General features: G+C 42.9%; 1 protein-coding gene across 3 annotated transcripts in view; it reads right to left on the minus strand.

Moving 5' to 3' along the window:
- Positions 1-826: 826 nt before the first annotated feature.
- Positions 827-26,707, minus strand: part of SPRED2 (sprouty related EVH1 domain containing 2) — an 85,603-nt gene continuing 59,722 nt past the window's right edge. For all 3 annotated transcript variants that reach the window (XM_053284430.1, XM_053284432.1, XM_053284431.1), the window contains exons 4-6: positions 26,037-26,101; positions 9,455-9,604; positions 827-8,194 (exon numbers count right to left, since the gene is read on the minus strand). In XM_053284430.1, the coding sequence (XP_053140405.1) occupies positions 7,541-8,194; positions 9,455-9,604; positions 26,037-26,101 (869 nt within the window). In that variant the 3' untranslated portion in view covers positions 827-7,540. The remainder of the gene's footprint in view (positions 8,195-9,454; positions 9,605-26,036; positions 26,102-26,707) is intronic.

Raw genomic sequence — 26,707 nt, forward strand, 5'->3', positions numbered from 1 at the left:
GGGAGCCCTCTCCTGCTGCTTCTCAGAAAGGATGTCTGCTGTTCCATACCTTCTCAAAATGGCAGTGGAAATGAGACCTCTGGTGAGAGTTGTGTGGTGCTAGGTGACCTGCTTGCCAGAGGGTCAGGGGCACTTGCCACTGGTGAGCTGGCAAGTGGATTTATAAATCTCTCCCAGGGTTCCCTCTATTTTTTTTTTCATGTGTGTGGGGAATGGGTTTTCTTCTAGGCAGCAATATCAAGGCAGTGTGCGCGCATGTACATTTAGAGTGGGACCTCCCTGATTCAACCTGAGTGGGATCTAAATTAAGTGAATGGACATTAAAAAACTTGTGTGCACGCTCATGAGCACATCTTAGAGGGAATGCTGATGCCTGCCCATATACATCTTTAGTTGGGCTCTTTCTTGCATTGCTTTTGCAGTATGGCTCCTTTCCCACAGGTTTATCTTCAATCTAATCTTTTAATTATTATTAAAAGATTATTATTAAATTATTAGAATTATTCAATCTAATCTTTTAATTGAGACCATTGGTCCATCTCGCTCAGTATTGTCTACACAGACTGGCAGTGGCTTCTCCAAGGTTGTAGGCAGGAATCTCTCTCAGCCCCATCTTGGAAAAGCCAGGGAGGGAACTTGAAACCTTCTGCTCTTCCCAGAGTGGCTCCATCCCCTGAGGGGAATATCTTATGGTGCTCACACATCAAGTATCCCATTCATATGCAACTAGGGCAGACCTTGCTTAGCTAAGGGGACAAGTCATGCTTGCTACCACAAGACCAGCTCTCCTTGCAGTTCAAGACCTTCAAAGCATATTAAAAAAGTCTCATGGTGATATGATGTATTTATATTTACATGGTACATTTTGAATGCAATAGCTACAATGATCATACATATTAGAAACAATAAAAAAGAAGTTAAGAACTAAAATTTACATCATATAATTGTATATATATTCTTTACACAGAGGTAAAAAGGCTTATAAAAATCAAGACAAAAGACATTTAGCATACAAATTCATAATGGGGGTTTGCTTCAGGCACTTAAATTTGTTAATGTGAGCAATTGCTTGAAAAAGGAAACCACAATGGGGGGGGGCACAAATGTAAAAACACACACCTTTTGGTTAATGGATGGTTACCACAGATACAAAAATAAAATTTGAATCATTTTTCAGATGATTGATGTCAGTATGGGAAAGCTGGCAGGGGTGGTGGTGGGAATACCACACACTGCTCAGCTACACTGTGGAAATAAATGAGCAATATTTACAAAAAATCCCCCTCCCAACCCCCCCATTTCTATCTTTGTGCCCATTTTGCTGCTCCCTTCAAAAATGAAAAAAGACAAACACTTGAACGCACACAGAAAAACAAACATGAGACAACCCAACATAGGTTAAAACAAAGCCAAGGAGAAGAGAGAATTGACAGAAGACGACGTATCAAGGCTTGCAGTATGTCTGCTTTAGTGAAATAAATAGGGGCACTTATACTGAGAAATGGGACAGAATCCGTAAGATCTCTTCTGTAGTGTTGTGCTTTGTAGGGGGCAAGATCTTACAGGAATTCAGAAGAGTGGAACAATTTGCAAAAACAAACACGATGTTCCATCACTTTTTATTTGAGGCTGGCTTGATGTTTGCTAGGAACCCTTGAGAGATTTGTCATTTGCTATCAGGCACAAAAATATTTTATTCTTCCCACAAGTTTACAAAGAATTAAATTTTGTTGGAACAACTTCCCTTACCATTTATCATTCGGTTTTTACGAAATTAAAACTTAACAATTGCTATAACATTGAACTCTATATAAATCTGAAACCTTGAATATTGAACATACACAAGAGAGATCTCGAACTAATCTGAACATTATGCAGAATGAGGTGGTGGAGTTCTGCACTGTACAACTGCAGGCTGCAGTTAGGGGATTGCATTTTTTTAAATTGTTCAACTCACATCACCACAAAGAGTTATGATGTGCTAGCTTCCTACAGGAAGTTAGGCTTTTTAAAAAAACCCATGGGCAGGGATTTAAAAAACCTATCCCCCAACTAGTCTGAAGTGGTACAGAATTCCAGAATTCTATCACTTTATTCTGCATAATGGATATAGGTGATCAGCTCTGGGCCCACCCCTTGCATTACAATTGTGAAGTGGGAGCTGCCACACTCTGGCTCTTTTCCAAGCTGCAAAGGCAACATGGGAAGTTCCAGCTCATGTGAGAGATGCCCAAGCTATAGCTCCTCCCAGAGAGTGGGGTGACGTTGGTATGCATAAGAATCATAGCACATGACCTGGAAGTTCCGACAGTAGCTTTGCAACATGGGAAACCGCCATATTGCAAAAGCTAGGCAAGAAGGAGCCCAACTAAAGATCGCTTTAGGCACATGCATGTGTCTCCTTGTAGACACCCACACCCAGGTTTCCCCTTTTGTTTCAAGACTGCATTGGCATCCTCTCCGGATGGTCCCCTGAGTTTCAGGAGTGGCTTGTCAGGCGACACATGGGTAGGGTGCCAGGGTCTGCGTCTGGAAACAGGCCTTGTAAGTGTCACTCAGGGAAAGGCCTTTGGATTCTGTCCTACACGCTTTGAACTGGCCCAGTGGATATTGCAATGTGCCCACGCAGGTAGTCCGAATATCTGTTCTGCCAAATCACTGTCAGTGCCAGAGTTACATCCAGATAGACTCAAGCATCAGGATTTGAGCACAACGTCACACATCATTGCATATGTAGTTTAATGTGATAAAAGCTGCGGGACTCCTAGATGGAGCCGCTGGCCCATTTCACATATGGGAGGAGTGGTAAGCATGTGGCTAGGTATCTATTTGGCAAAAGTAAAATCCCAAGTTCCTTTTCCTTTAAGACTCATGTCAACGTGCAATGAGGAGGAGGGAGAGGGCAAGGGCATGCATTCACTGGCAATCAACTGCAGAAAGAAATTATGGCAGGAACAGCAGTGCCAGTTTTCACAAGCCAGTGCCTAGCTGCCTCAGAATATTCAGATTGTACTATGCTATATTATAGCTAAACTGCTCTACATTATTCCTTTGAATAAAAAGTATTTTGCTATCCCGTGTCATATATTAGAAAAATATTATTTCCCCAGCTAATTACAAGCCTTGTACATAAGACATGGCTTTAAAGAAAGAAACTCAAAACCCACACAAAATTAAAGTATCATTTCACCCTGCTGTACGTATTTCACAACCAAATATCAAAGCCAATTAGATACAGACCCTGCAAAGCATGCATGCTTTAGGCACTGCCAAGTTCTACTGAAAATCAACATGTTTTCAATGCTGGGAGTTCCTACTCATTTCAACAGGGTCTCTCTCTCATGCAGGGCTGGCCAAGTTCTTAGTGTCTCCTTTCAAGACACCAGGGTATGCAGGTGCCTGGGAATTCTCCAGCTTTGACCTAAGGCATGTCATTGCTGGGTTCTTTTCAAGCCCCAACTATGCTGGCTTTTGGGAGCTGAAAGCCATGGCCCCATGCTGACCCTGTAGTCTGCACAGCAGATAAACACAGTAGGGGGGTAAGTGTAGGCCACATGATGGGAAACCCCGTAATACCATAGCACTCCCCACCCTCACCCCTTGGTACTTTCTACACTTCCACCTGCACATTATGGCACTGAACCTGACATGGGAAGTGTTCAGTCAGACATGATTCCACTGGAAATTCTCCATGATCACAGTGCAAGCAGATCTGCTTTGCAGGTCCAAAGACTTAAGAGACTAAAAGAGGGAGCAATATCAACGTCTTTGTGAAGTACAGTCAGTAGAAACCCCATTTTGCTCCGAAATTTGATTAATCTAGGATTCACCGTTTCTACCATGACCAAGTCAACTATTACTCCGACTTCTCCCCTTGTCGTCTTATACAGATGTTTGGATGCCCTCTTGGAAGTCTGGATAAGTGAGGTTATATTGTGTAAAATAATTATTTTAGTGTATTCATCAGTGATGACTTTACTCCTCATGCTTGTACACTTTCCCTATATAGAAACCTTACATGTTTTAATGTAATCTGCTATATTTGTATCTAGATTGGTTACAATTTTAATGATTTTTGCATAATAATTAAATGATTTTTGTAGGGGGGTGGGATCTAGGGTTTTGTTTTTTTAACGGCTGCTTTACATGTTACAAGATTAGGGCATATTCCAAGCATAGTTTATTAAGGCTACAATGCTATACATATTTGGGAGAAAATGCCAATGAAATCAGTGGGACTTTTTGTAAACATATATGCTCCATTGAGTCCAATCAGCAAGATAAGCACATGCTTAAATTTTTTCCAATGAAATCCATGGAACTTAAAGTATAAGTTTGAAGTTATGTAAATTGGGGTAAAACATCCAAAGATATGAACAGGCTGCGGCTATCAAAAAAATGAGATCTTGAGCTTGCTGCGATAGCTCAAAAGAATCATCAACTTGGTATGCAATGGCAGTGAGATGAAGCAAATTCTATGGTACGGATTTTTGGGAAAGGGACCGAAAATGAAAGGGTCATTATTGTAATGATTATTATTATAAGTCTGTGGTGTGGATGCATTTGGAATACTTGTTACAGTTCTGGTTGCTCGCTCGCTCCCCACCCCCCTCAAAGAAAGGATATCATGGAGCTGGAAAAGGTGTAGAAAAAAGGACAACTAAGATGATCAGGGGTTGGCACACTTTCCACATGGGTAAAGTGTTAAGACAACTAAGCACAGCACTGAGGCTTACAAATTGATCAATGAATGAGCTACTACTAAGAAATTTCAGGGTTATCCAATGAAGTATATTGGCAGTAGATTCAGGGCAGACTAGTACTTCTTACACTTATGGAAATTGCTGACATCACATGTGGTGATGGGCCACTGGTTGAAATGGCTTTAAAGGGGAATTATATAGATCCATGCTGGGTAAGCCTGTTAACCCCCGCTGGCAGCTCAACAGGGCTTCCTTTGAAAAGGCAGCATAATCCCAAATATTAATTGCTGGGGGAAAACAGGAAAGGGCTGTTGCCTTGTGGTGTTCCAGTGTTGGATGTGGGAGCAGATGGACCCTGGCACATGACCTTATGTTTAACTTTGGCTGGGTTGTGCACAGAAGACATGGAAGCATCCAGCAAGAGGAACAAACATTCCACCAAGATCCAAGGCCACAGGTGGCTCCACGTGGCATGTATACAGGGGTAGATCTAAGTTGGTCCTGCTCTGCTGAGTTCTGGCAGAAAGCAGAATTTTATTTCTCAACACTTCTGGCCTGCCTTTTGTGACGGATAGGGTCAAATGAATTCATTTGCTCCACCAAAACTCCAGAGTAGATCATGGATTCTAGAAGGGCTTCCAAAATTAACTGCACAAACTACTACTTCCCTGTACCCAGGACTAGCAATCTAAGGCACTATGCTAAATTCTTCCTTTCCCCACCAACCCCCAATATTACAGCCTTAGATGCAGGCAGGATTTTTTTTTTTTTTTAAGCTCTCTCTTACTTGAGCATCTCTCTCCTGTACTGAAATGCTCCAATGTGGGGTCGGGGGGCGGAGGCCACTAACCTGCCTTCATCTGAGACTGTCAGGATGTGGTGGTGGTACATCTAGCACACTCAGAAAGCAATGATAGCCAGGTATCTATCTAGAAGTGGCAGTGGGGCCACTTAACTTTCATGCCACTGGATTTCTTGGGTGAAGGTTAAGAAACTATGGCCCAGGCTTGCATTACAGAATGTCAAGTGGAGGGGTGCACGTGTGGGCACCTGACATTGCAAGGATGATCTTTCTGAAATGTACCATAGCTTAGAGATCAGAACGGGGGGAGGAGCACTAAAAAAAAAAATTACATAAAGAGGGATGAATGCAGACCAATGCTGGAACAGATACTGAAAATAAAACTGAAAAAGAACTATTAAAATTGAGCAAGTCAATTAAAATAATTGGAGGGGAGAGATGCGGGCTCACCCAGTAGTATTTTGATGGAATTGACAATGGTTTTAAAGAATTTCTCTCCCACACCTCTACAGCTCATCTCCCAGTACAACTGATAAGCCTGGCCAGTTTTGTCGGGCTTCTCTGCACTGGATGCAGAGAGGTGGAAATTTTTTGACAATTTCAATAATACAGTAAATTAAAAAAAATCAGATGAGTGCTTCTGAAAATGGAAACTAATAATGTTGATAAAGATCGCCCATGCTCCTGTCTGCATCTTGGTTATTGTCAGGTGGGTGGTGGGGAAGTGAAGGGCTTCTATGGCACCAGTTCCCTTCCTATGCTAGATTCAACCCCATAGCCAACATCAGCTGTAGGGAAGACGGGCAGACTTCCCTGCAGTTACAGGCACTCTTACCCCTGGACGTCCGGGCCAAAATCCAGGGCCTCCACACCCCCTGCCCCCCGCAATCCTTTTTATTCTGTTCTGGGTAAATACTGTGTGTGGGGTGGGGAGGTGGGCTGGCGCCTCCCAAAGCCTTTAGGTCCAGGCTCCAAAACGACAGCCTGCAGTGGAGGCCTTCCTGTATTTTCAATAAGCCTGGAACTTACTGGAAAGCAGGGAGCTCCTGGATCCATACTGGAAATGCTGCCACTCCAGATGCTTGTTAGGTTAGAGCAGTTCCCCATTCCTAGTATGTAGTTACAAACAAATAAACAAAATAAAAACCAAACCCTGACAACATTCCCTCTTTTACATAAGATACACCACAAGTACAGGGGGATAGGGGCAGTTTAGAATGGTGTGAAGCTTCCCTTTGTTTCAAATGAACGCACTGAAAAATAAAGTCGTCTTATTCTGTAGAGTGAACAGTAAAGCTGTATTAGCCAAGGATTCTGGAAGGGAGACTGAGGGTGGGATGGGGGTTAAAGACACTTAAAGCTTCCCTTTCCTGTGTAAAATTGGTCTGAAACAGATGCTCAACATTATAGGTGATACTAAGGCTCATTTCCCACATTTCACTTGACTGGAGGATTTCTCTGATCTTCAAGCAAAGCAACTGTCAACAGAAATGATGAGCAGACCCTAAAGAAGAAACTGCAGTTTGCATGGATTCTCTCAACAAAGATTGTCAGCAATACTGTGTCATGGTACACATTGGTTACTCACACATGTTCTGTACAGTTAACTGGCTGCAAGTTGAACACACTCTAAAATGGGAATTCACTCCATTATACCACACTCCCACATGTGACAGTAGCTTGCCGAGTACAGATACAAACTTGAGATGTTCCGAAGTCCACCACGCTCAACCACTCGCACCTCAATCTCCTTTCAGTGGGGGTGGGGAGGTATAAACAGGTACAAGACATTCGGCTTGATTACAGATTAATACAAAAGTCTATGCTGCACATTAGTCTGTTAGAACTCAGTGAGCAATCAATGCATAGCAGCCATGTGGGAGAGAGAAAAGGACAAGCCAATGGGTGGTTCCTGGATCCCACCAGGCTCTCTGGGCTGCGTCAAGATGCATGGAACATTTGAGACTCTGCTCCAGACCAGGTTCTCCTTAGTTAGAGGGGAAAATGGAAAGTCCTTCACAAGCTTTGAGTGTTGTCATCCAGCTGCTTTGTGTTTCCCACCACAGCACCTGCACATGACCCCACAGTGGTAACAAGCCCGGAGGGGCAAGTAACAGCACATACAAGGGGCAATAAATGACAAGGCGATAAGGGCCAACCACCGGAGGCAAAACTTTTCATCACTAGTATCACAAGAACAAGGGTCTGTATAGTCTCCTTCTGGATCAGACATACAGTGATAGAGCATACTGTCTGCGCACCACATACAGCTGACTCGGCGGATGCAGCTTCTGACTCTGTCCGGAGCATCCTGGCACTGACCCCGTCTGTTTTCCTCGTGATTGAACATGTCCCTGCAATAGATGCACCGCGACCTCTCCCCGTCTTCCTTTCGCCGACGTGGTTTGCATCTGGCAGGCTGAGTCTTTACCACAGCACCCTTGATGTCTTCACCTGGGTCAAAGTCCGGGTTGCCTACGTAAGGATAATTGTAATCGTGCTTTGAGGCCTCACTTTTGGCAAACCGCACATACGAGTCCCCGTCATCCGGATCAATGTACTTCCCTCGCATAGGAGTGTGGCGGTAGTCCTCATAACCTGTAACCCAGATCTTTTCCCGTGGGTTAATCCGCACAATTTCCTCGTCATCATCTGGGAAGCTGACGTGTCGATATGGCCGTGGGAGTGACTGTTGGGGAAGAATTTTTAAAAGTACACATATTTCAGATGATTGATCACTGAGATCTGATGCAATTTCAAATGTAACCACATGAATACTATCTGACTGGGATGCATTTTTTAAAAAAAATCTTTCAAGCAGCTTTCGTAGCGAATTTTCCACTGATCCATGTGGCACAGATATTACAGGTAAATGAAGAGAGCCTTTGCATTAATAAAGGCTAGAAACACTATCACAACAACACTGGTTTTACATTACCAAGGCATATGTAGTTGAAATGTCACATGTAGAATAAGGGCAGACTGAACACATCTTGAGACTGGCCCATATGATCCACCCATAGATGCTCTCCCCCTCCTCCCATGTGCTCTGTTATTACTGTATCCAGGGGAAGGGCTGTATAGAGAAACAGCAGTGTGAACACTGTTACAGCTAGGAACGAATCCCATGACTGCAGTAGCTGGAGAAAGTGCTATTGCAATTGTGGAAATTCCAACCAGCTGTTTTGAGTTGCATCTTCGTAGTCTAATTCGTGCTGATGTTTCTTCACACAATTCTTATTCCAGAAACATGCAGGAAGAATGAGATTTTAGGGATGGGTGGATGAGGAGGAAGCAAGCAACAGCTAGCCTCCACTTCTAAAATATTCCTAGTGGTTCCCAACCTGGGTTCCCCTAGATGTTGCTGAATTACAACTCCCAGCATCCCCAGCTGCAATTTATTATAGCCGGGGAAGCTGGGAGTCGTAGTTTAGCAACTTCTGGAGGAACCCAGGTTGGGAACCACTGACTTAAGAGTGCTAAATCCATGGGATGCATTTATGCTTAGGCAACTGGCAACCTGCAAACTGGCAAAGGGGCACCTTTCAAGTGATGGTTCTCTTATATTTGGGGGTAGGGGTGGAGCAACTGGGAGAAACCCTCAGCACAGCATCTTTGCAGTGGCTGTTGCTGGTGTCACCCTTGTGACAATCAAGGGCTCACACCCTTAGATTGTGAGCCCCTTTGGGAAGATTGAAGGGTTTTCTTATTCTTTTTGCTGTGTAAACCATGCTGAGATATTTATTTTGTGGCAACATGCTATATAAATATGCTTACAACCACCACCTCCTAACAAGGGAAGTTGTGCATGGTTTCCTGACGACCACTCCAGCAGTCCCTGAAAGATGACAGCAGTCAAATAATTCTCACCACAATACTGATGAAACGGCATACAAGGCAGAAAAATTACTATAAATAAGGAAAAGATTTTTTTTTTAAAAATTCTCACTTGTTCTAGATGGTAGTGGTCAGAGCTAAACTGGTCATGTATAGGTCCCCGGGTGTAAATTCTGTGATGCTCGCAGGATGGAGGAGATGCTAGTGTTCGCAAAGGCTGCTCCCTCTTTTGAGAGGAATTAGAAGAGCTGTCTGTAGCATTCTGTTATGGGAAAAAAAGGTGGGAAAGGTGAAGGTAAGTAACAGAGCTCCATCTTTGTAGATCCCAGCCACAATCCAGAGGGTTCCTTTAGGCACACGCAGGGATGCATACCCTCATACACAATGCTGCACTGCAAACTTCTTTAGAAACTCCCAAGTTTTCAAAACCTATGATCTTAAGAACAGAGTCATTATTGTGCATTCAAGGTCGTTTGTGCAGTTCTCAGCACACCATTGTTTCATGACAACAGCATAAACTGCAGACAAACTGCTCTGCATAAATTTTCTTCCATCACACTATGTGGGACGGGGTAATATTGTCGAACAGAGTTCACTCCTTCCATGTAATTCAGGATCCCTTATCCTAGGTCATGTTGGCAGCGCTGGTGGGGATGGGAAACAATGACCCTAAATGTTCTGAGGGAGAACTCAATACGAGGACCCCATTTTCAGTGACATCACCTGTGTGGCAGTTGTACTTTCAGTCTCAGAAGCAAAATTATGCCTGTTACCTTCTAACTAAGTAAAAGAAGCAGAAACTTATTTATACTGCTTTCTCAAACTACAATCAAAATACAAAATCAAAACTGTGCCCCCTGTCCCCATCACTCACATCAAACTTCCTAACAATTAAACCACAGGAAGTCGACTTTTGTTGCCATGAGCAGGGAAGAGGTGCAATCAGTATGTGTCATTTACATTCCAGCTTCCTCCAAATGGCCCCTTGCCTGCCTCACTCCCCCATCCCCCCCCCCGCCAAGAACTGGAAGGAAGGCTTGGCTCATCATGCTTGCTGTGGCTAGGCTGGGTTGCTTGGCTGTTGCATTGCTAAGGCACACAGACAGTGCAGGATCCAACACAGAGGTCCCCTCCAACCTTTTCCAGCTTCATACTTGAAGCTGGGGAGGAAAGCAATGGGCTATCACTCCTGCAGAATGAAGCCATTGACTAGGGGGAGGAATAATTTTGAGGTTGGTTACCAAGGCCAGCCAGAAATTGTGGAACCTACACATGCAACAACAGACATTAAACTAATCTGAGAACCTCACATATGGGTGTGTGTGCATGCGTGTGTGAGAGCGCACGGGTGTAAAAGAGCCTCCCCCCTTATTTCAACCCATTTGCACATTTTCAGAATTGTAACAAGAGTTCTTCACACACATTCACAGCAATTTTCTGTGTTGGGGGTGGGGATAGGTGTCACCGAGTTTGAGACACACTTGGTCGCTGAAGTACAGACTACCCTCCAGGCTCAGAGTAGCTTTGTATGAAACTTTTGAAATTGGGCATAATGCCTCAGTTCAAAATACACGCCATTCAAATGAGGGAGTACATGTGTGTATTTTTAGCTCTGGTTTAATCTAATACAGATGTGGGCTGGGACCTGATCATTTCTTGTGTGTTTCTTAAAAGTGGAAGCCAGCTAAAAATACCAGACTTTTTATTTAAGGCACAGATTTTGTATTTCTACCCAACTTCAGTGTTCAGGGACTGGCTTGTAGAAATGCACCTCTAAAGAAGTTATTTAGAAACATGAATCCAAGACATTGCACTCTATGACAAGATTGGGCATCAACATCTCTACAGTAGCAAATGTGCAAATTTTTGTTCTTCACATGGATTCAGGATAACAAAGCTGAATCATAGCAGAGACACATACTTCTATAAATTAACTGCATCTAGAATGATCTATTTCACGGCACCTAGTTCCTACAGATGGCTAAGAAGGGCCCAGTCTCTATGGAATAGTCTAGGTACATCATTCTTCTCTCCTTTCTTCAGAAAAATAAAGACACTGGATATGAGTAAATGTTATGACACATTTACACAGAATATTTTGCCAGAATATTTTGCAAGTTTTAGTTGCATCAGCTGTTGAGTTCTATTTTGGTGGCAGATTCCAGCTAAAATGAGTGTGGATGGTCATAACTGCAAATAAGTGACCCCATCTGACTTCTTAAAATATCATTTCTGTCTGCTCTGAGAAGTCTCTGCCTGCAACAACCTTCCTTTTAACTCTAAGCATAGGCTCGTGAATGCGCAGCTGAAGTCGGGAGGAATTTTGAAAAGCTGTAAATAGCAGAGTATGAATGCAGAGCATGTAGATCTGCGTGAAACATTTCAACACAAATTTTGAACTCAAATGCTTCTGTTTCAGACAAATATAATGTTTCACCCTGTCATATTCATTTTGTATAAAAATCCTTAGGGGGAAACACTCCCTCCCTCCCCACTTGGTATCTGGAAATAGCCACATTTCTCTCCTCCATCAAGACCACGGTCCACCTTGTTTCAAAATCAGTTTTCCCCTCTTTTCAGAATGAATAAAAATAAAAATTTTCCTTCATGACTTTTGGGCAGCATCCCAACAGTCATGACGAAACACTCTTGAAATCAAGTTAGTCATGACTGATTTAAGTTCCATTAACATCCGTTACCCTAATCTGGATGCTGCCCATTGTTTTTGTATTGTACTTTTCATTTTAAGTGTCTGAACTCTAATTTGAAGTGTTCAAACTATTCTATTGGCTCAACCAATTAATAACTGCGTGACCAGTTTGGTTGCCAGCATTTCCTCCCCAGAGCTTTTAACAGTCAAAACAACTGTAATTTGGCCAATAAAATAAGCGAGTCTCCTCTTGAAGCAGACTGTGCCTGGAGACACCTGACATACCACGAGGGGAAGCTAAGAGCCACATCTAGCCTTTCAAGAATCACCACCAGTGTTCCCTCTAATTTTTAAGATCAGTGAGTGGAAGGAGTTTTTTTAAAAACCATTTTTCCCCTATGAGGGGAGGGACCCACCACTGACTCCCATCGTCCTCCCTCCTGTCCTCCTCTGGCTGCTCCATCTGCAGCCGCGGGGGGGGGGGGGGGGAGCCGCCGCCACCCGCCGTTCTCCCTCCACCCCAGCTCTGGTCTCTCTGGGCTCTGTCTGGGGAGCTGCTGGGGGAGCGTAGCTGCCGCAGCCTCCTATTCTCCTCCAGTTGCAGCTGCATCTGGAGGCAGCAGTGACCAGGCAATGGGGGAGGGGAGGAGGCAGTGGCAGCGACCTGGCCAGGAAGGGGGGAAAGCGCAGAAATGCTTCCCAGACAGGTGAGGGGAGGAAACAGGGTGCTGGGCACAGCAGAGACTGCATGGCCACCAGAAACTGCTGTGCGGGAGGTCCTAGAAGCTGGTGCATGCATGCATTTAAGAGGGAACAGTGATCACCCCTACATTTGTAAAACACTGTTTTTCCCTTCCTGGGCCCTCCATTTTATAACTGCTTCAATCACCCTGTTGTGACTGACTTGGTTACAAAAGCAGTAAGAGAAAAAAAATGTTAATTTTAGTAAAATGCTTCAAGGAAGACTTTGCTCCCTTTTGAAGCATTATGCATATTCTGCATAATTTATATCAAAATTCAAAGTTACAGTGGAGAAGACCTTAAAGTCAGATCTGAATAGATGTTTTAAAAGCCAAAGGACTGCACTGAAGCTCCCGCAGGCATTTATTTGCCCTGTGGTCTTGTATTAGTTCTCCGTCTGTCTCTACTAAGATAAACGGGTCCAAGGCAGCACCGAGAGGAACTCTCTCCCTCTCTTTCAAGTGATAGAGAAGCCAGAAACAACTTCAGAGACTCACTCCAGATCTTACTTCCCTCTAAGCACTTGGAACTGCCTTACTAATGTCTTGCATGATGGGCTGAAAAGCAATTCCCTAATCCTTTTTACTTTGCTCACAGGAAGCTGTCAATCATCTCCTTGTCAGGCTGTCAGTGGTGTCTTTCTCCAACCATGTTTACATGCCAAGCATGGCCTGCCCTACCTTCAAGGGCAGAACTCAACATAACTCAGGGCTTTGCTAGTCCTTATACATGGCTCTGGAATCTCCACAAATGCACATTACTGAACAAAGTATCCCGCCGACCCAATCCTGTCAAAATACTCTAATCATGTGTGTTGTAATTTATTAGATTACATAACATTACAATAATTGTATATATTATTGTGTGTGTATGTGTGTGTGTATATATACCTACACATTATCATATTATATATGTGTGGGCATATATTCTACACATCTATATAGCTTACTACAAACTATTTCTTTGTGCATTTTCTAAGGGTCAGTTCTAACGCAGTGCAACCAATATTGCCACAGCAGACTGATAGAGCCTTAAATACATAGGTGCAGTAGCAAATGGTTTGAATGTGCTGGAAAGGCTATTCTATAAGAAAGCAGCCCTCTTATGTGAATCTTAAAGTGCATGCTTTGGTCTTGATATTCAGATAGCTTGGATACTTGTTTTATTTGGCCTATCTTGACAGCATACATAGCTATTCTAACAGCACAGAGTATAGGGATAAATGGCTCTGAGTGTACGATGCTCATAAAGCTTCACCATTGAGTCAATTTACGTATTGAACTGCAATAACTTTAGAATGCAAGTACGCCAAAGAATTGTCATGAATGTATCTGGCAGCATTTGGCTGAGCACCAATTACAAAGAAAAAGCCTAAGCTTACCAAGACTTAAGACTAAGCTCACCAGCATGCACACTACTGTTCAGGAAGACACATGAATGGAGAATTCTCCTCCCTCCCCGCATAGGACTTTATACTCCTGTTCAAGACACAGGAAGCAATTGTTGCGGCTGTCTGAGGTAGAGCTCTCCTCCATACTTGCACTTCTTAAAAGGATGCCTACAGAGCCATAGGCCACAGCAAAGGAAAGCAGCAGCAAGGACCAGGACAGGCAGATACAGTAGAAACATCACATAAATACAGAGGAAGAAATACGGGAACAGGTAAAGGAGAAATAAAGGAATAATGAAATAAAGTGAGGAAGGTTTAAAGCCAAATTTGCTTGGCTGCCAACAAAGAGAAAGCTCTTCCTAATGCCACTACTGCAGCAGTCGAAAAAGAATTTAGGGAGGATGCAAGAACTGTGCTTACTTGGGCATGTGCTGCTGCTCCACAGGGGCAACAGAAGCTCATGCCAAAACTTGAGGTCAAGCTCTAGAAAGTTCCAGATAAGGCTATATGCAGGCACAGATCCTGTAGGTGTGACTGCACAGACGCTGTAAGGGAAAGCCCTGTATTGTTGAACAAAATGAAAAACTTCTTGTTCCGGTAACTAGCGATGTGCATGAACCAAGGTCCGTGAACTGGTTTGGCACCATGGGGAGTGGAGCTTTAAAAAAAATAGAAAAGAAAAAAGAGGAGAGCCAGTCCTTACCTTATTACCAACCCATGCAGCTTCCCGCAGCGAAGTCTCCTTTACCAATTAAGTTGTAAATAGTTACAGATAAGGATGAAGATGTGCACGAACCACCGAGGTTCATGTACTGGTTCAGCACCAGTGAGGGGAGCAGCAATCCTTACCTGCTCTCTGCCACCTGCTGGGGCAGTGCTCGTCCCAAGAACCTGCACGGCGCACTAGCACACACACACACACAGCATCCTCCCATGCACGGGCGTCATTTGCGGGGTCACCACGGTGTTGCTGACCACACAAATAGTGCCCACACATGCACAGATCCCATGTGTGTGCTGGCACCCTGTGTGGGTTCTTGGGATGAGCTCTGCCCCGGCAGGTGGCAGAGACCAGGTCAGGACCTGCCTTCCTCTTTCTTAAAAGCTCCCAACTCACTGCTCCCCTCATCGTGGTGCTGAACCTCAGTTTGTGCACATCTTAGCACATCTTCATCCTTATCTGTAACTATTTACAACTTAATTGGCAAAGGGTACTTTGCTGATTAAAATGTTATTTGTTGAAGAGGACTTCCCTCTCCCCTCTGCTTTCCATGTCTCTTAAAGAAGAGTTTGTTTAGATTAGCATTCCCCACTATGAGCAGTGGTTTAAAGATTTTTCTTATTTCTCACATTTCATCCAGTGTTTTAGGAGGCTTTTGTATTTTTTCATGACATTAGTTTTCATGTTTTTACATTTTCGGAAGCCACCTTAGGATCTTTTGTGAAAGGCAGTATAGACAAGTAAAACCCAAAGCTCTACTTGAAAACCACAAGCTCATTTTTGCCTTCAGGATTTTATCTAGAATCAGAGGAGAGTGACTTTTTTCTGACCATGCCTAGCTTTAATCACCACTGCAGATGACAATAAATACATAAATTGCAGTTCTTTCATCTTCCTTCCCACTAAGTCTTGTGTAGCTTTTAATATTAAAAAAAATTTCAGAGTGTCTTGTTAAGCATTCAGGCTTCAATTTTCTCTACTATCCTCCCTAAGTTGCACTTAACTATCTGGCACACTGTAACAAAATTTATTTTACAAATTGAACTGTCTGGAAAAAACCCAGGGATATGGTAGAGAAGGAGGAGATGTGAAATAGCTGCGCTTAGAAAAATCAAGTGTAGGCGCTCTCTCGCTCTAATGCACATTTTAATAGTGTGGTTGTAACATACTTGACACCCATCTGGGAGACAAAAAGTAGGCCAAAGGTTTCATGAAGGAGGCAGTGGGAAGAGATCTGGTTTCCTAATAAGATTTGTAGGGGATAAAGAAAAAAAGACTGAAGGTGTTTTTGTATTTTACATTATTTATGCTGACTATGCAGACAAAGGATGCTTGATTTTGTTAGCAGGATCCAACTGTCAAAATAAATCTTAGCCATATGCTATATATGGGACCAAGCAATTACGCATAAACAAAGCAACTGGGAAGACCATCACTCTAGGTTTGCCTATGGTTAACGTAGCTAAATATACAATTTGCTAAACAAAACCAACCACTGATAGCAAGATAGATATAAATTCATCTCAGGCAAGCAAGGCTAAATTGTACACCTCACAGCCTTGGCTGTAATCAAGGAATCATTAAGACAAGGAACATGAAGCTTTAGTAATTTGTGGCAGTCTAACATCAGATAATGTAGCTGCAGAATATTGTGACTAGGAAAAATAAGAAACCGTTTTATTACTAGTATTTTTTTTAAATGAAACCAATAACTCTCAGCACTATTTTATCTTATTCTTTAAAAAAAAAAGTTTTTCCTAGTCTTCCACTTTCAAAAGAATGCAAGGTGTACAAAAGCCACCCTTCCATTCAGCACTTATATACTTGTGGAGGGAACTGCAGATGATGTTCTGCACTGCCTGCTTCCCAAATACTGATTTCTGGTTGGTTTTTCTGACAGGGTTTAAGGAAGGAATTAGTGAATCATATTTTGCTATCATCACTGCAATGAAAAGTACAATGCACAAAGTAGCATTATCTCTATGTAAAGCACTTTGGGAACTTCTTGTTGTCTATAAATATTTGTCATACTTGTATATGCAATAGTTGCAAGGAAAGTCAACCTGTATAGGTTTAGATCTGATGATGGATCTTGTTCTGGACAATGAAATAAAAATTACCACTGAGGCAAGAAATCAGCACACATCTACCATCTGGTCATACAGCTGAGCAAGAAAAGGAGAAAGGCATATATTTATATGTTTCTGCCAAAGGACTCTAGTCAGTAGCTGCTGCAGGATGGTCCCAACAGAATGAAAAGGCATCTAGGCTATGGAGAGGGTCTTCCCAGGTTCTCTCTAGGACTGCAAACTTTTTATTGACTGCCCTCTCTCCTGCGGTTACTCCCCTGCAACTGGTATTTCGAGGCATCCTGATTCTGAGGCTGGAGGTGGCCTATAGTCCTCAGACTAGTAAACTGTAGATAGACCTCTCCTCTATGAATTTATCCAAACCCCTTTTTAAAGCCATCCAGGTTGTTGGCTGTTACCACATCTTGTGGTAGAGAATTTCACAAACTGATTATGTGTTGTGTTATTATTTTAAATCTGCCAAGTACTAGATACTATAGCATCATTGTTCACAAAGGTTCTAACTACTTTAAGTCTAAAAGTCTACTTTAAGATTTCCTGCCACGATAAGTTAGTTTTTCTGTTATATCCACTAGCTGGCTCACTTCTTGCCAGCCCCAACTTCAAGTACACATTTGGCTTAGGAGTAAGTTCAGTGGGCCTTACTTCTGAATAAAATGTGCATAAGAAGTCGTACCACAAGAGTTTTGTTTTGCAACTTCACATCATGTCCCTCCTAAAAAGTTGCACTGAGCAAACAGCTGTGGAATACAAAAATATATTACATCATGACTCAGTGGTACTTCTCAACAGAGGAATGCTTATCCAAAGAGGAAACCATCTGAATGAAGAAAGTGGATTAATTAAATGGAGGCAAAGTACAATTTCAAATTGCTGGCAAGCTAATGTATTCTCAATAGAGGTAGAATGAATGACTGGCTTTACTCAGGTTGCCTCCAGAGAAGAGCAAATATTCAATGCACAGAGACAGAAGAAATTCATTTTCAAGCATATGGAAAACATTTATTATTTCAGTGAGGCTCTAGAGGTAAGGTAAAACTACCTTATGTAAAGATTCCTAGAGGACAAGACAGAAAAGGCATGATCCAGCCACAGTTAAGCATTTAGATAGCTTTGATTGCATTGGGGAAGGAAAGTTAAGCATAAAATTAACAAGTCTCAAAATGTGCTTAACATTACTATCTTCTGCACCACCACATACTTGTAACTTTCCTCTTGGGATATTTTAGTTTCTGCATTTGGCCTGTTCAAGAAGTGCAGATTACTTAAGGTAATGCCATCACAATACATGATAGTACACATGTTTTCTAGGTACACTTTGTAGGACAATACCTAGTTGATGTTTTCAAAACACAGATATGGACATACACAGAAAGGAATGCATGCAGACATTCTCAGGAAACACTACTGGATAACTGCTGCAGAATAGAGCGCCATTCTGGCTCCAGGAAGGTCCCCCCCCCACCCCCACATACACTCCACTTTTCCCTGCATCCCAGAATCTATAAATCACTTCTGGCAGGTAGCTGGGAAGCAGCTGTTAATGATAGTTTTGCTCTGGAGGAGAGGAAGTCACCTTTTCACCCTGCCTGCTGTTGTTTGTCTTACAACTGTGACAAAAGAACAGATGAAAACAACAGGCCAACACTGTCAGAGAGGATCTGGTCACAACACTACAGGAAACCCCATCTCAGAACCAGGACATTATTAAGCCGTTCAGGTTCAGGATGTCCCCCCACCCCAGTCAAGAGATTTGACTGGATGTGTTCTTCCCATTAGTATTTCCCACTAGTTTCTTCTTGAGCAGAAGCAGCATATTCAGTGAGAAATCACTGAAGTAGTCACAGTTTTCTAACAGAGACATCAAAGAATGCTGGGCAACCCCTTTCATTCTTTAACTACTTATGGCGGGGGGGGGGGGGGGGGCGGGGACTGCAGATGGAATTTCAAGAAGGACCCCTCCTTCTCCTGCTACATTATGGCAAACAGATTTCTCCCCCTGCAATATAATAAAAGCACGTGTGTGACCAGGTCAGAAAAAGTTATAATTTACACCTCAAGGCTTTTTTTTTTTGTGCCTTCCCCACTCTGACATATACATTAAAATCCTCTTTTAACGATTTTGATGCACAGAAGTTTGCACAACATTGAACAGTAAATATGAGATGCATTTCGGCCACATAGCATTAAAAATTAGAAAATTATATGGTACTTATTCACAGTCAGAAGCAAAGGCAAGATTTGGCTTTAAGCAGAAAACTATGAGAGCCCGAAATTTAAGTGATCTGAAGGCACATGGGCACAGCTACCTTGAGAAACCTTAGCAGCAGGCCTGTACAATCACTTGGCTCCAAATAATGCCGCTGGCAGCACACAGGGATAAGTAAGGAAGCTCCTCTGCGTGAGACCTGGCTGTCTAACCAGCTCCTAATTGGTTCTAAGGGCCCCTTCTAAGAGCACGGAGCACTGCTGCTGTTATGGGGCCCCAAAGTGGAACCACCAGCACACTCCCTTTTTGGCAGCCCTACAGAGGTGCTTGGCATGGATTGACCTGTGTCCGAGAGGAAACAATCCAGGAGTGAGACAGTGTTTAATACTGGCATTAGGAATGGCCTAGGAAGCCAAAAAGGATTCCTCGGAGAGTCTGAAACAGCCTCCGAGATCCCCTACGCAAGGCTGACCACATGGTGAGTTCCAAACAGTCTCGAAGACTTCCCCAGACTCAGTCTCCATCGACTAATCCTTCCAGAAAATGTTCTCCTCACTCCATGCATTCGTGCACATAAAGACCAAATGACTCAGTTCTTCTTGGAGTCATACTAAAGCCCCAGGGGTTTCGAGATCTCTGGAATCCTCCTCAGGATATTCCTGACCTTAAAATGAATCCCCATCTCTTGTATGGCTTCTGTCTAGCAGTCTTTTAGAAGCCCTTTCCACGCTTAAGCACCTTCCCTACTGGAAGTGTCAACGGGCAAGCATTAACAAGGGAAGCCAAAATGGCTTCCTCTCCTATGTATAACTATTTAAAAATTCAGAGGGGCAGCTCTGAGGAGTCAGGACCCATTCTGGAAACTGTCATAACTTTCTAACATTACAGCTTTCTTCTCAAATCCCAACCTTCATGATTCATCTCACCTGGATAAGGTGTTCGTAGAGGGCGACCTATCCTTTCATTGTTCTTAGGAGTCTTTTATATCTTCCGCCCCATCTTCCCTTCCCATCCCGGGTATGCATGTTTAGGTATGTGTGTGAGTGTGTAAAGTAAAAACCAGTCAGGCTAGAAGCTTTAAGTCGATGTTTCCCCATACAGTTTAAACCACAATTCTAGTTAAATGCTTGGGTGAATAAAGGTGTCTTTTAAGACTTTAAAAAAGTGGTCAGAGATGGGAGGCTCTTATTTCAGCAGGAGGCGCATTCAAAAGTCTCAAGGCAGCAATGGAGAAGGCCCATCCCTGAGCAGCCACCAGACAAGCTTGAGGCAACTGCAGATGGAGCTCTCTAGATAACCTCAAAGGGTGATGGGCTCATAGTGACGAAGACGTTCCCTTAAATATCCTGGGCCTAAGCAGTTTAGGGCTTTAAACCAGCACCTTGTATTTTGTACAGAAAAATATAAGCAGCACTGGCCACTACACCTCAACCTGAGATTCCAGAGAGAGGTTTGGATCCAGAAGCACTCCCAGACAGCATCTCTGTTCCTTCTCGGGGAGTGTGACCCCATCCAGAACTGGCAGATCAAAATTGTCTCCTGAGTTGTGACCCCATAGGATAAGTAAAGGTAAAGTGTGCCGTCAAGTCAAATTTGACTCCTGGAGCCCACAGAGGCCTGTGTTTTTCTTTGGTAGAATACGGGAGGAATTTTCCATTGTCTCCTCCCATGCAGTATGAGATGATGCCTTTCAGCATCTTCCTATATTGCTGTAGTACCTCCATTTTATTTGGATTCAATCTCAGTTATCCAGCCCATCACTGTCTCCAGGCAGGCATTACTTTTCCTGATGGCTCTGACATGGAGAAACAGATTTGGGTGTCATCAGCATAATGATAACACCCCGAACCAAGTCTCCTGATGATCTCTCCCAGTAGTTTCATGTAGATGTTAAAGAGCACTGGAAACAGTATGGAGCCCTGGGAGACGCCATATAAAAGTTCACATTTTGGAGAACAATCTCCAAGCGACACCATCTGGAATCCACCTGAGAGGTAGCAGATTCTTGCAAAGCAACTGCAAAAGCAATGCCTCCTGCTCAGACAGTTCAGAAGGATACTATGGTCGATAGTATCGAAAGCAGCTGAAAGATTAAAAAAACACAACAAGGCCACACACCCTCTGTCAATTCCCCATTGGAGATCATCCATCAGGCCAAACAAGGAAGTCTCCACCTCACAGCCTGCCTGAAAGCCAGTTTGAAATGGGGCTAGATAATCAGTTTCCTCCAGGACCGCCTGCCTGGATTCATTTACCTGGGTCTCCTATTACAAATTGGTTTCACTGACTTCTCTAGAGGTCTGGTTGGGGCTAATTTACTTCATCTCCCCAACCTCAGTCAGGCTTTGCTCACTCTCATTCCCTGTTCCCTTCTCTGGTTCCTCGGGACCAAGCCTGCTCATCTCCTCTCTCTGATTTTGTCCTATTGTATCTTTACCTATCTCCTGCTGTCTCCCACTCTGTCAACCAACTCCAATTTGTGTCTTTTACCTGAATTTGTTTAAATCTGTCTCTGCCTGTACCCTGTGTGGATCTGATTGATTGATTGAGCTCTGTCAAGTTGGTGTCGACTCTTAATAAACTCTTGTAATAAACTTTGATTGATTGATTGATTGATAGATAGATTCTCTCCAGGATGATCTGTCCTCAACTTGGCCTTTAAGGTCTCTCGGTGGTGCATTCATTGCTGTCTTAATTGAGTCCATCCACCTTGCTGCTGGTTGTCCTCCTCTTTCCTTCAACTTTCCCCAGCATTATTGATTTCTCAAGGAAGCTGGGTCTTTGCATAATGTGTCCAAAGTATGATAGTTTTAGCCTGGACATTTTTCCCTCGTGTGAAAATTCTGGATTGATTTGTTCTATGATCCATTTGTTTGTTTTCTTGGCTGCCCATGGTATCCTCAAAAGTCTTCTCCAGCACCAAAGTTCAAAAGCGTCAATACTTTTTCTATCTTGCTTCTTCAAAGTCCAGCTTTTGCATCCATAGAGTGTCACGGGGAAAACCACTGTCCAAACGATTCTAATCTTTGTAGGTATAGACACATCACAGCATCTAAATATCCATAGAGTGCCATGGGGAAAAACCACTGTCCGAACAATTCTAATCTTTGTACGTACTGACACATCATGGCATCTAAATCTCCTTTCTAAGGTCTTCATTGCAACCCCACCAAGTGCTAGTCTGCGGCGTATTTTTTGACTGCTGGATCTTTTACTGTTGATGGTCGATCCTAAAAGGCAGAAGCTATCCACCACTTCAATATCTTCATTATAAATTCTGAGGCTGGTTGCGGTACCCGTTGTCATTAATTTAGTCTTCTTTACATTTAGTCGTAGCCCCATTTTTTCAATGTGTTCCTTGACTTTAATTACGAGAGCTTGCAGATAATCTGCATTCAGCTATCAGAGTGGTGTCATCAGTGTAGCACAAGTTATTGATGTTTCTTCATACAACTTTAAAACCACGCTCATCTTCTTCCAGTCCAGTTTCTCTCAGGATATGTTCAGCATATAAGATGAATAAATAAGGAGAAAGTATTCAGCCTTGTCTTACTCTTTTGCCAATCTGGAACCAGTCTGTTTCACCACGTTCCATCGGGACTGTGGCTTTCTCTCTTGGGTACAGGTTTCTCATGAGAAAAATGAGATGTTCTGGGAAGCCCATTTTCCTAAGGATATTCTACAACTTGACATGCTCAACGCAATTGAAGGCTTTTCTGTAGTCAAAAAGCACATGTTTACTTATTTTTGGTATTCTTTGGCTTTCTCTATTATACAGCGTTTATCAGCAATTATGTTCTTCGGCCTTTTCTGAAACCAGCTTGAACATCCAGCATTTCCCTCTCCATTTAGGGCTCTAATCTGCATTGGATGATCCTGAGCATTACTTTGCTAGCATGTGAAATTAAGGATATTGTGTGATGGTTTGCGCAATCTTTTAAGTATCCTTTCTTCGGTATGGGTATGTAGACTGACCTCTTCCAATCTGTTGGCCACTGTGTCGCTCTCCAAATTAGCTGGCATAGTTTGGGTAGAGCTTTGACTGATTCTTCTTCTGTTGCCTGCCATATTTCTTAGCTCTTCCAACAATTCCTGTAGTCTTCCAACTTGGTAAGGACCAGAGTGCTGATCTAACTTCATCTTCCCATACTAGAGGTTCTTGAAAGTAGGGAATATCTTCTAGGGCAGGGATTCTCAACATTGGGTCCCCAGATGTTATTGGATTTCAACTCCCATAATCCCCAGCCCCAGTGGCCTTTGGTTGGGGATTATGGGAGTTGAAGTCCAATAACATCTGGGGACCCAACATTAAGAACCCCTGTTCTAGAGTATCTTGGATGCTGACTTCCCTGCTGTACAGATTTTCAGTATACTCCTTCCATCTCTGATCTTCTCTGAATCAGTTACTATCTGTCCTTTGGTATCCCTTAACATATCAGTTCGAGGTTGGAACCTCCTTCTGAGTTCAGAGATCTTTTGGAAAACTTTCATTTTTCCGTGTCTATTTCCATCCTCAGTCTTTACAGATGTCATTTTAGTACTGTTCCTTGTCCCTTCTAACAGCTTTCTGAAATTCTAATAGGGATTAAGCTCCTTCATGAGGTCTTTATTTTTCTTGACTTTGGCTTCTCTCCTCTTCTTGGCAACTTCCACCATCTGTTCTGACATCCATTTTGCTTTCTTCTGTTTTTGGTCTTTGGCAGTCTCTTTTCACATTCATCCTCAACAACTTCTTTGATTTCATTCCACAGTTCCTCTGGTTTCCTATTAATGAGGTTCACAACTTCAAAGCGGTTCCTGATGTTCTCCCTGAAAATGGTGGGTACATTCTCAAGATCATATCGTGGAAACTGGATAGCTTTGTTTTTCTGCTTTAGCTTGACTTGGAACTTGCACATGAGCAGTTTGTGATCTGTTCCACAATCTGCCCCCCGCCACATTTTTGCTGTTATAACTGAGCTCTTCCACCTCCTTGCACCAAAAATGTAATCAATTTGATTTCTGTGTGCTCAATCTGGTGATGTCCATGTGTACAGGCGCCACTTTGGTTGTTTGAAAAACGTGTTAGCAATGAAGTGATTATTGGATTGGCAGAAACGAATAAGTTGTTCTCCTGCTTCATTTCTGTTTTCTAGGCCATACAGTCTGACCATGTTTTCCACCTTGTCATTTCCAACTTTGGCATTCCAGTCTCCAACCACCACCAGCACATCTTGCTTGCATGTTCTCTTAATTCCAGACTGAACTTGAGCATAAAACTCATCAACTTCCTCTTCTTCTGCATCAGTTGTTGGGGCATAGACTCAAAACACTGTCGTGTTAAAGGGTTGACCACAAAATCTAATTGATATTAGTCAATTACTGACTGCATTGTATCCAAGTACTGTCATTGCTATATCTTTCCTGACCATGAAAGCAACACTGTTCCTTCTTTGGTTTTTGTGTCCTGAATGGTAAACGGTATGATTTTCTGACTGAAATTGTCCTATTCCAGTCCATTTTAATTCATTGATGCCCAAGATGTCAATCTGTAGTTCATTCATTTCATCTTTCACAGTGCAGAGCTTACCCACATTCAAGCTTCTTGCGTTCCATGTTCCCATTGTAATTCTGTCTTTGCTACTTTGGATTTTCTTTTCCCGCATGGCAACATCAGCTGCTAGACATCCAAAAGGCTTTAATCTAACCACATCATAAATACCATCGGTACTCTGAGAGATCCTCAGCTCTTCCTCAGTAGCATGTTGAGTACCATCCGAACTGAGGGGCCCATCATCCGGCACTACATCAACAATCATTCTGTCTATCCATGTGGTTTTTTTGGTAAAATATGGGAGTGGTTTATCACTGCCTTCTCCCATGCATTATGAAACAATGCCTTTGTTGTTGTCACTGATCGCCCACCTCTTGCACCTTCCTATATCGCTTCTGCCCAATATAGGTGGCTTGCTTGCTTTAGCTGGGCATCTGGGATGACCTTCGTGCTTTGGGTGACCCTACTGGGAGTATACCTCCCAGCGTACTTCACTCATCCCTCCCAAGAACACCCCACCGCCATAATAGGGCAGCATAGCAGGACTTGGGGTGGTGGAGGATCTTTTTACTGACTTCCATTTGTATTCTGTATCAGGGTTTGTCCCTATTCTGTCTCCGTTTACCAACCTTCACCCATTTCCTTTCTCCCACTCTTTAGTACACACATGTAACTAGGTAGTATAGTGCACACATCAAAAAATCTACACAGCAGTGTATAGCACACAAAACATGTTCATCTTGCATGTTCTGTGCAACGTGGGAATGCCTTGATCGTTTTATCCTGTCCAAGCTTCATTTTTGTTTTCAGTAAAGTATATTTTTATTTGGGTGTAAGCCTGTGGTTGTCAATTTTCGGGAAACTACCTGCTTTAGAAAACCATACCTTGGGTCCTCCAAGGGGCACGGCAGCCTCCCATCATCAAACTGCATTCCAGCATCATTGAGGAACGTGTTCCACAAGCACTGTGAAGTAGTTCCCTTCCAGTAGTTCCCTAACAGAACTATATTCAGAGCCAAGTAACTGCATAGGCCTATGAAGCAGGTTTGGATGTACTCCGAACCTGGTCGAGCGTCTTTATGCATGGGAACCCTATGTATATAATCTAGAAAGGTGAGCTATATATAACATTTGAAATACACCCTTATCAACTCTGTCATGCTAAGCATCGCAGAAAATGTACATTCATGACCACAAGAAAAAACCCTTATACAATATTTTCATATATTGTTTTGTCAGAGGCTCTTCCTATTCTACAAATATCTTCCATTTGTATAAACTGCATGAATGCAATGGCTTGCACACTGTGCATCATTTTGTGGTGCAAAGGCACATAGATTCCTAGTGAAAAGATACTTACTGTAAAGACGTCATCGTCTCCGACTTCTGTCTCATTGTGGATTGTTGAAGATGAAGTTGTAGATCCTGGAAAGAAATATGTTTCAAATTTATGGGTTTTTTTCTATACATCGTCACCACAAGCCAATTTACATGGGCACAAGGAATTGTGCATGCACAGAGGTGGTGTAGCTTCCTGGCACAACGGTTAGCCTCAAAACCATATTTTAAAGTTTGATCACCTTTCAAAGGCCCAGTTGACAACAGAAAATGGCCAATTGTGCCAGAAAAAACAAAACTAAACTAAAGAAAGAATCCAGTTGCATGCTTGGATCTGACATGCACGGTCTTCTGGACCATGGCCAACATTGTTTGTTTCTACTTAAACAATATCAGGAAGGATGTTATTGTTTTTAAAACAGATATTTATTTATTTATTATTTCTCTGTGTAAACCACCCTGAGCCATTTTTGGAAGGGTGGTATAGAAATAGAATAAACTAGCTGACCTGGCGCAGAGCATCTGCACCCCTAGTCCTCCCTGTCTCTCCTTCCTCCCTTCAGCACCAGTCTGTTCTCCTCCCCCCACCACTTCTGCCCCAGTCCGTTCTTCCCCTCCCAGTCTGCTTTCCTTTCCCTCCCCACCTGATGGCCTGGCTTGTGCCCAGTGCTTTTCTTAGCACCACTTTCCCTT

Source organism: Hemicordylus capensis, chromosome 1 (assembly GCF_027244095.1).
Source record: "Hemicordylus capensis ecotype Gifberg chromosome 1, rHemCap1.1.pri, whole genome shotgun sequence".
Lineage (NCBI taxonomy): Eukaryota > Metazoa > Chordata > Lepidosauria > Squamata > Cordylidae > Hemicordylus > Hemicordylus capensis.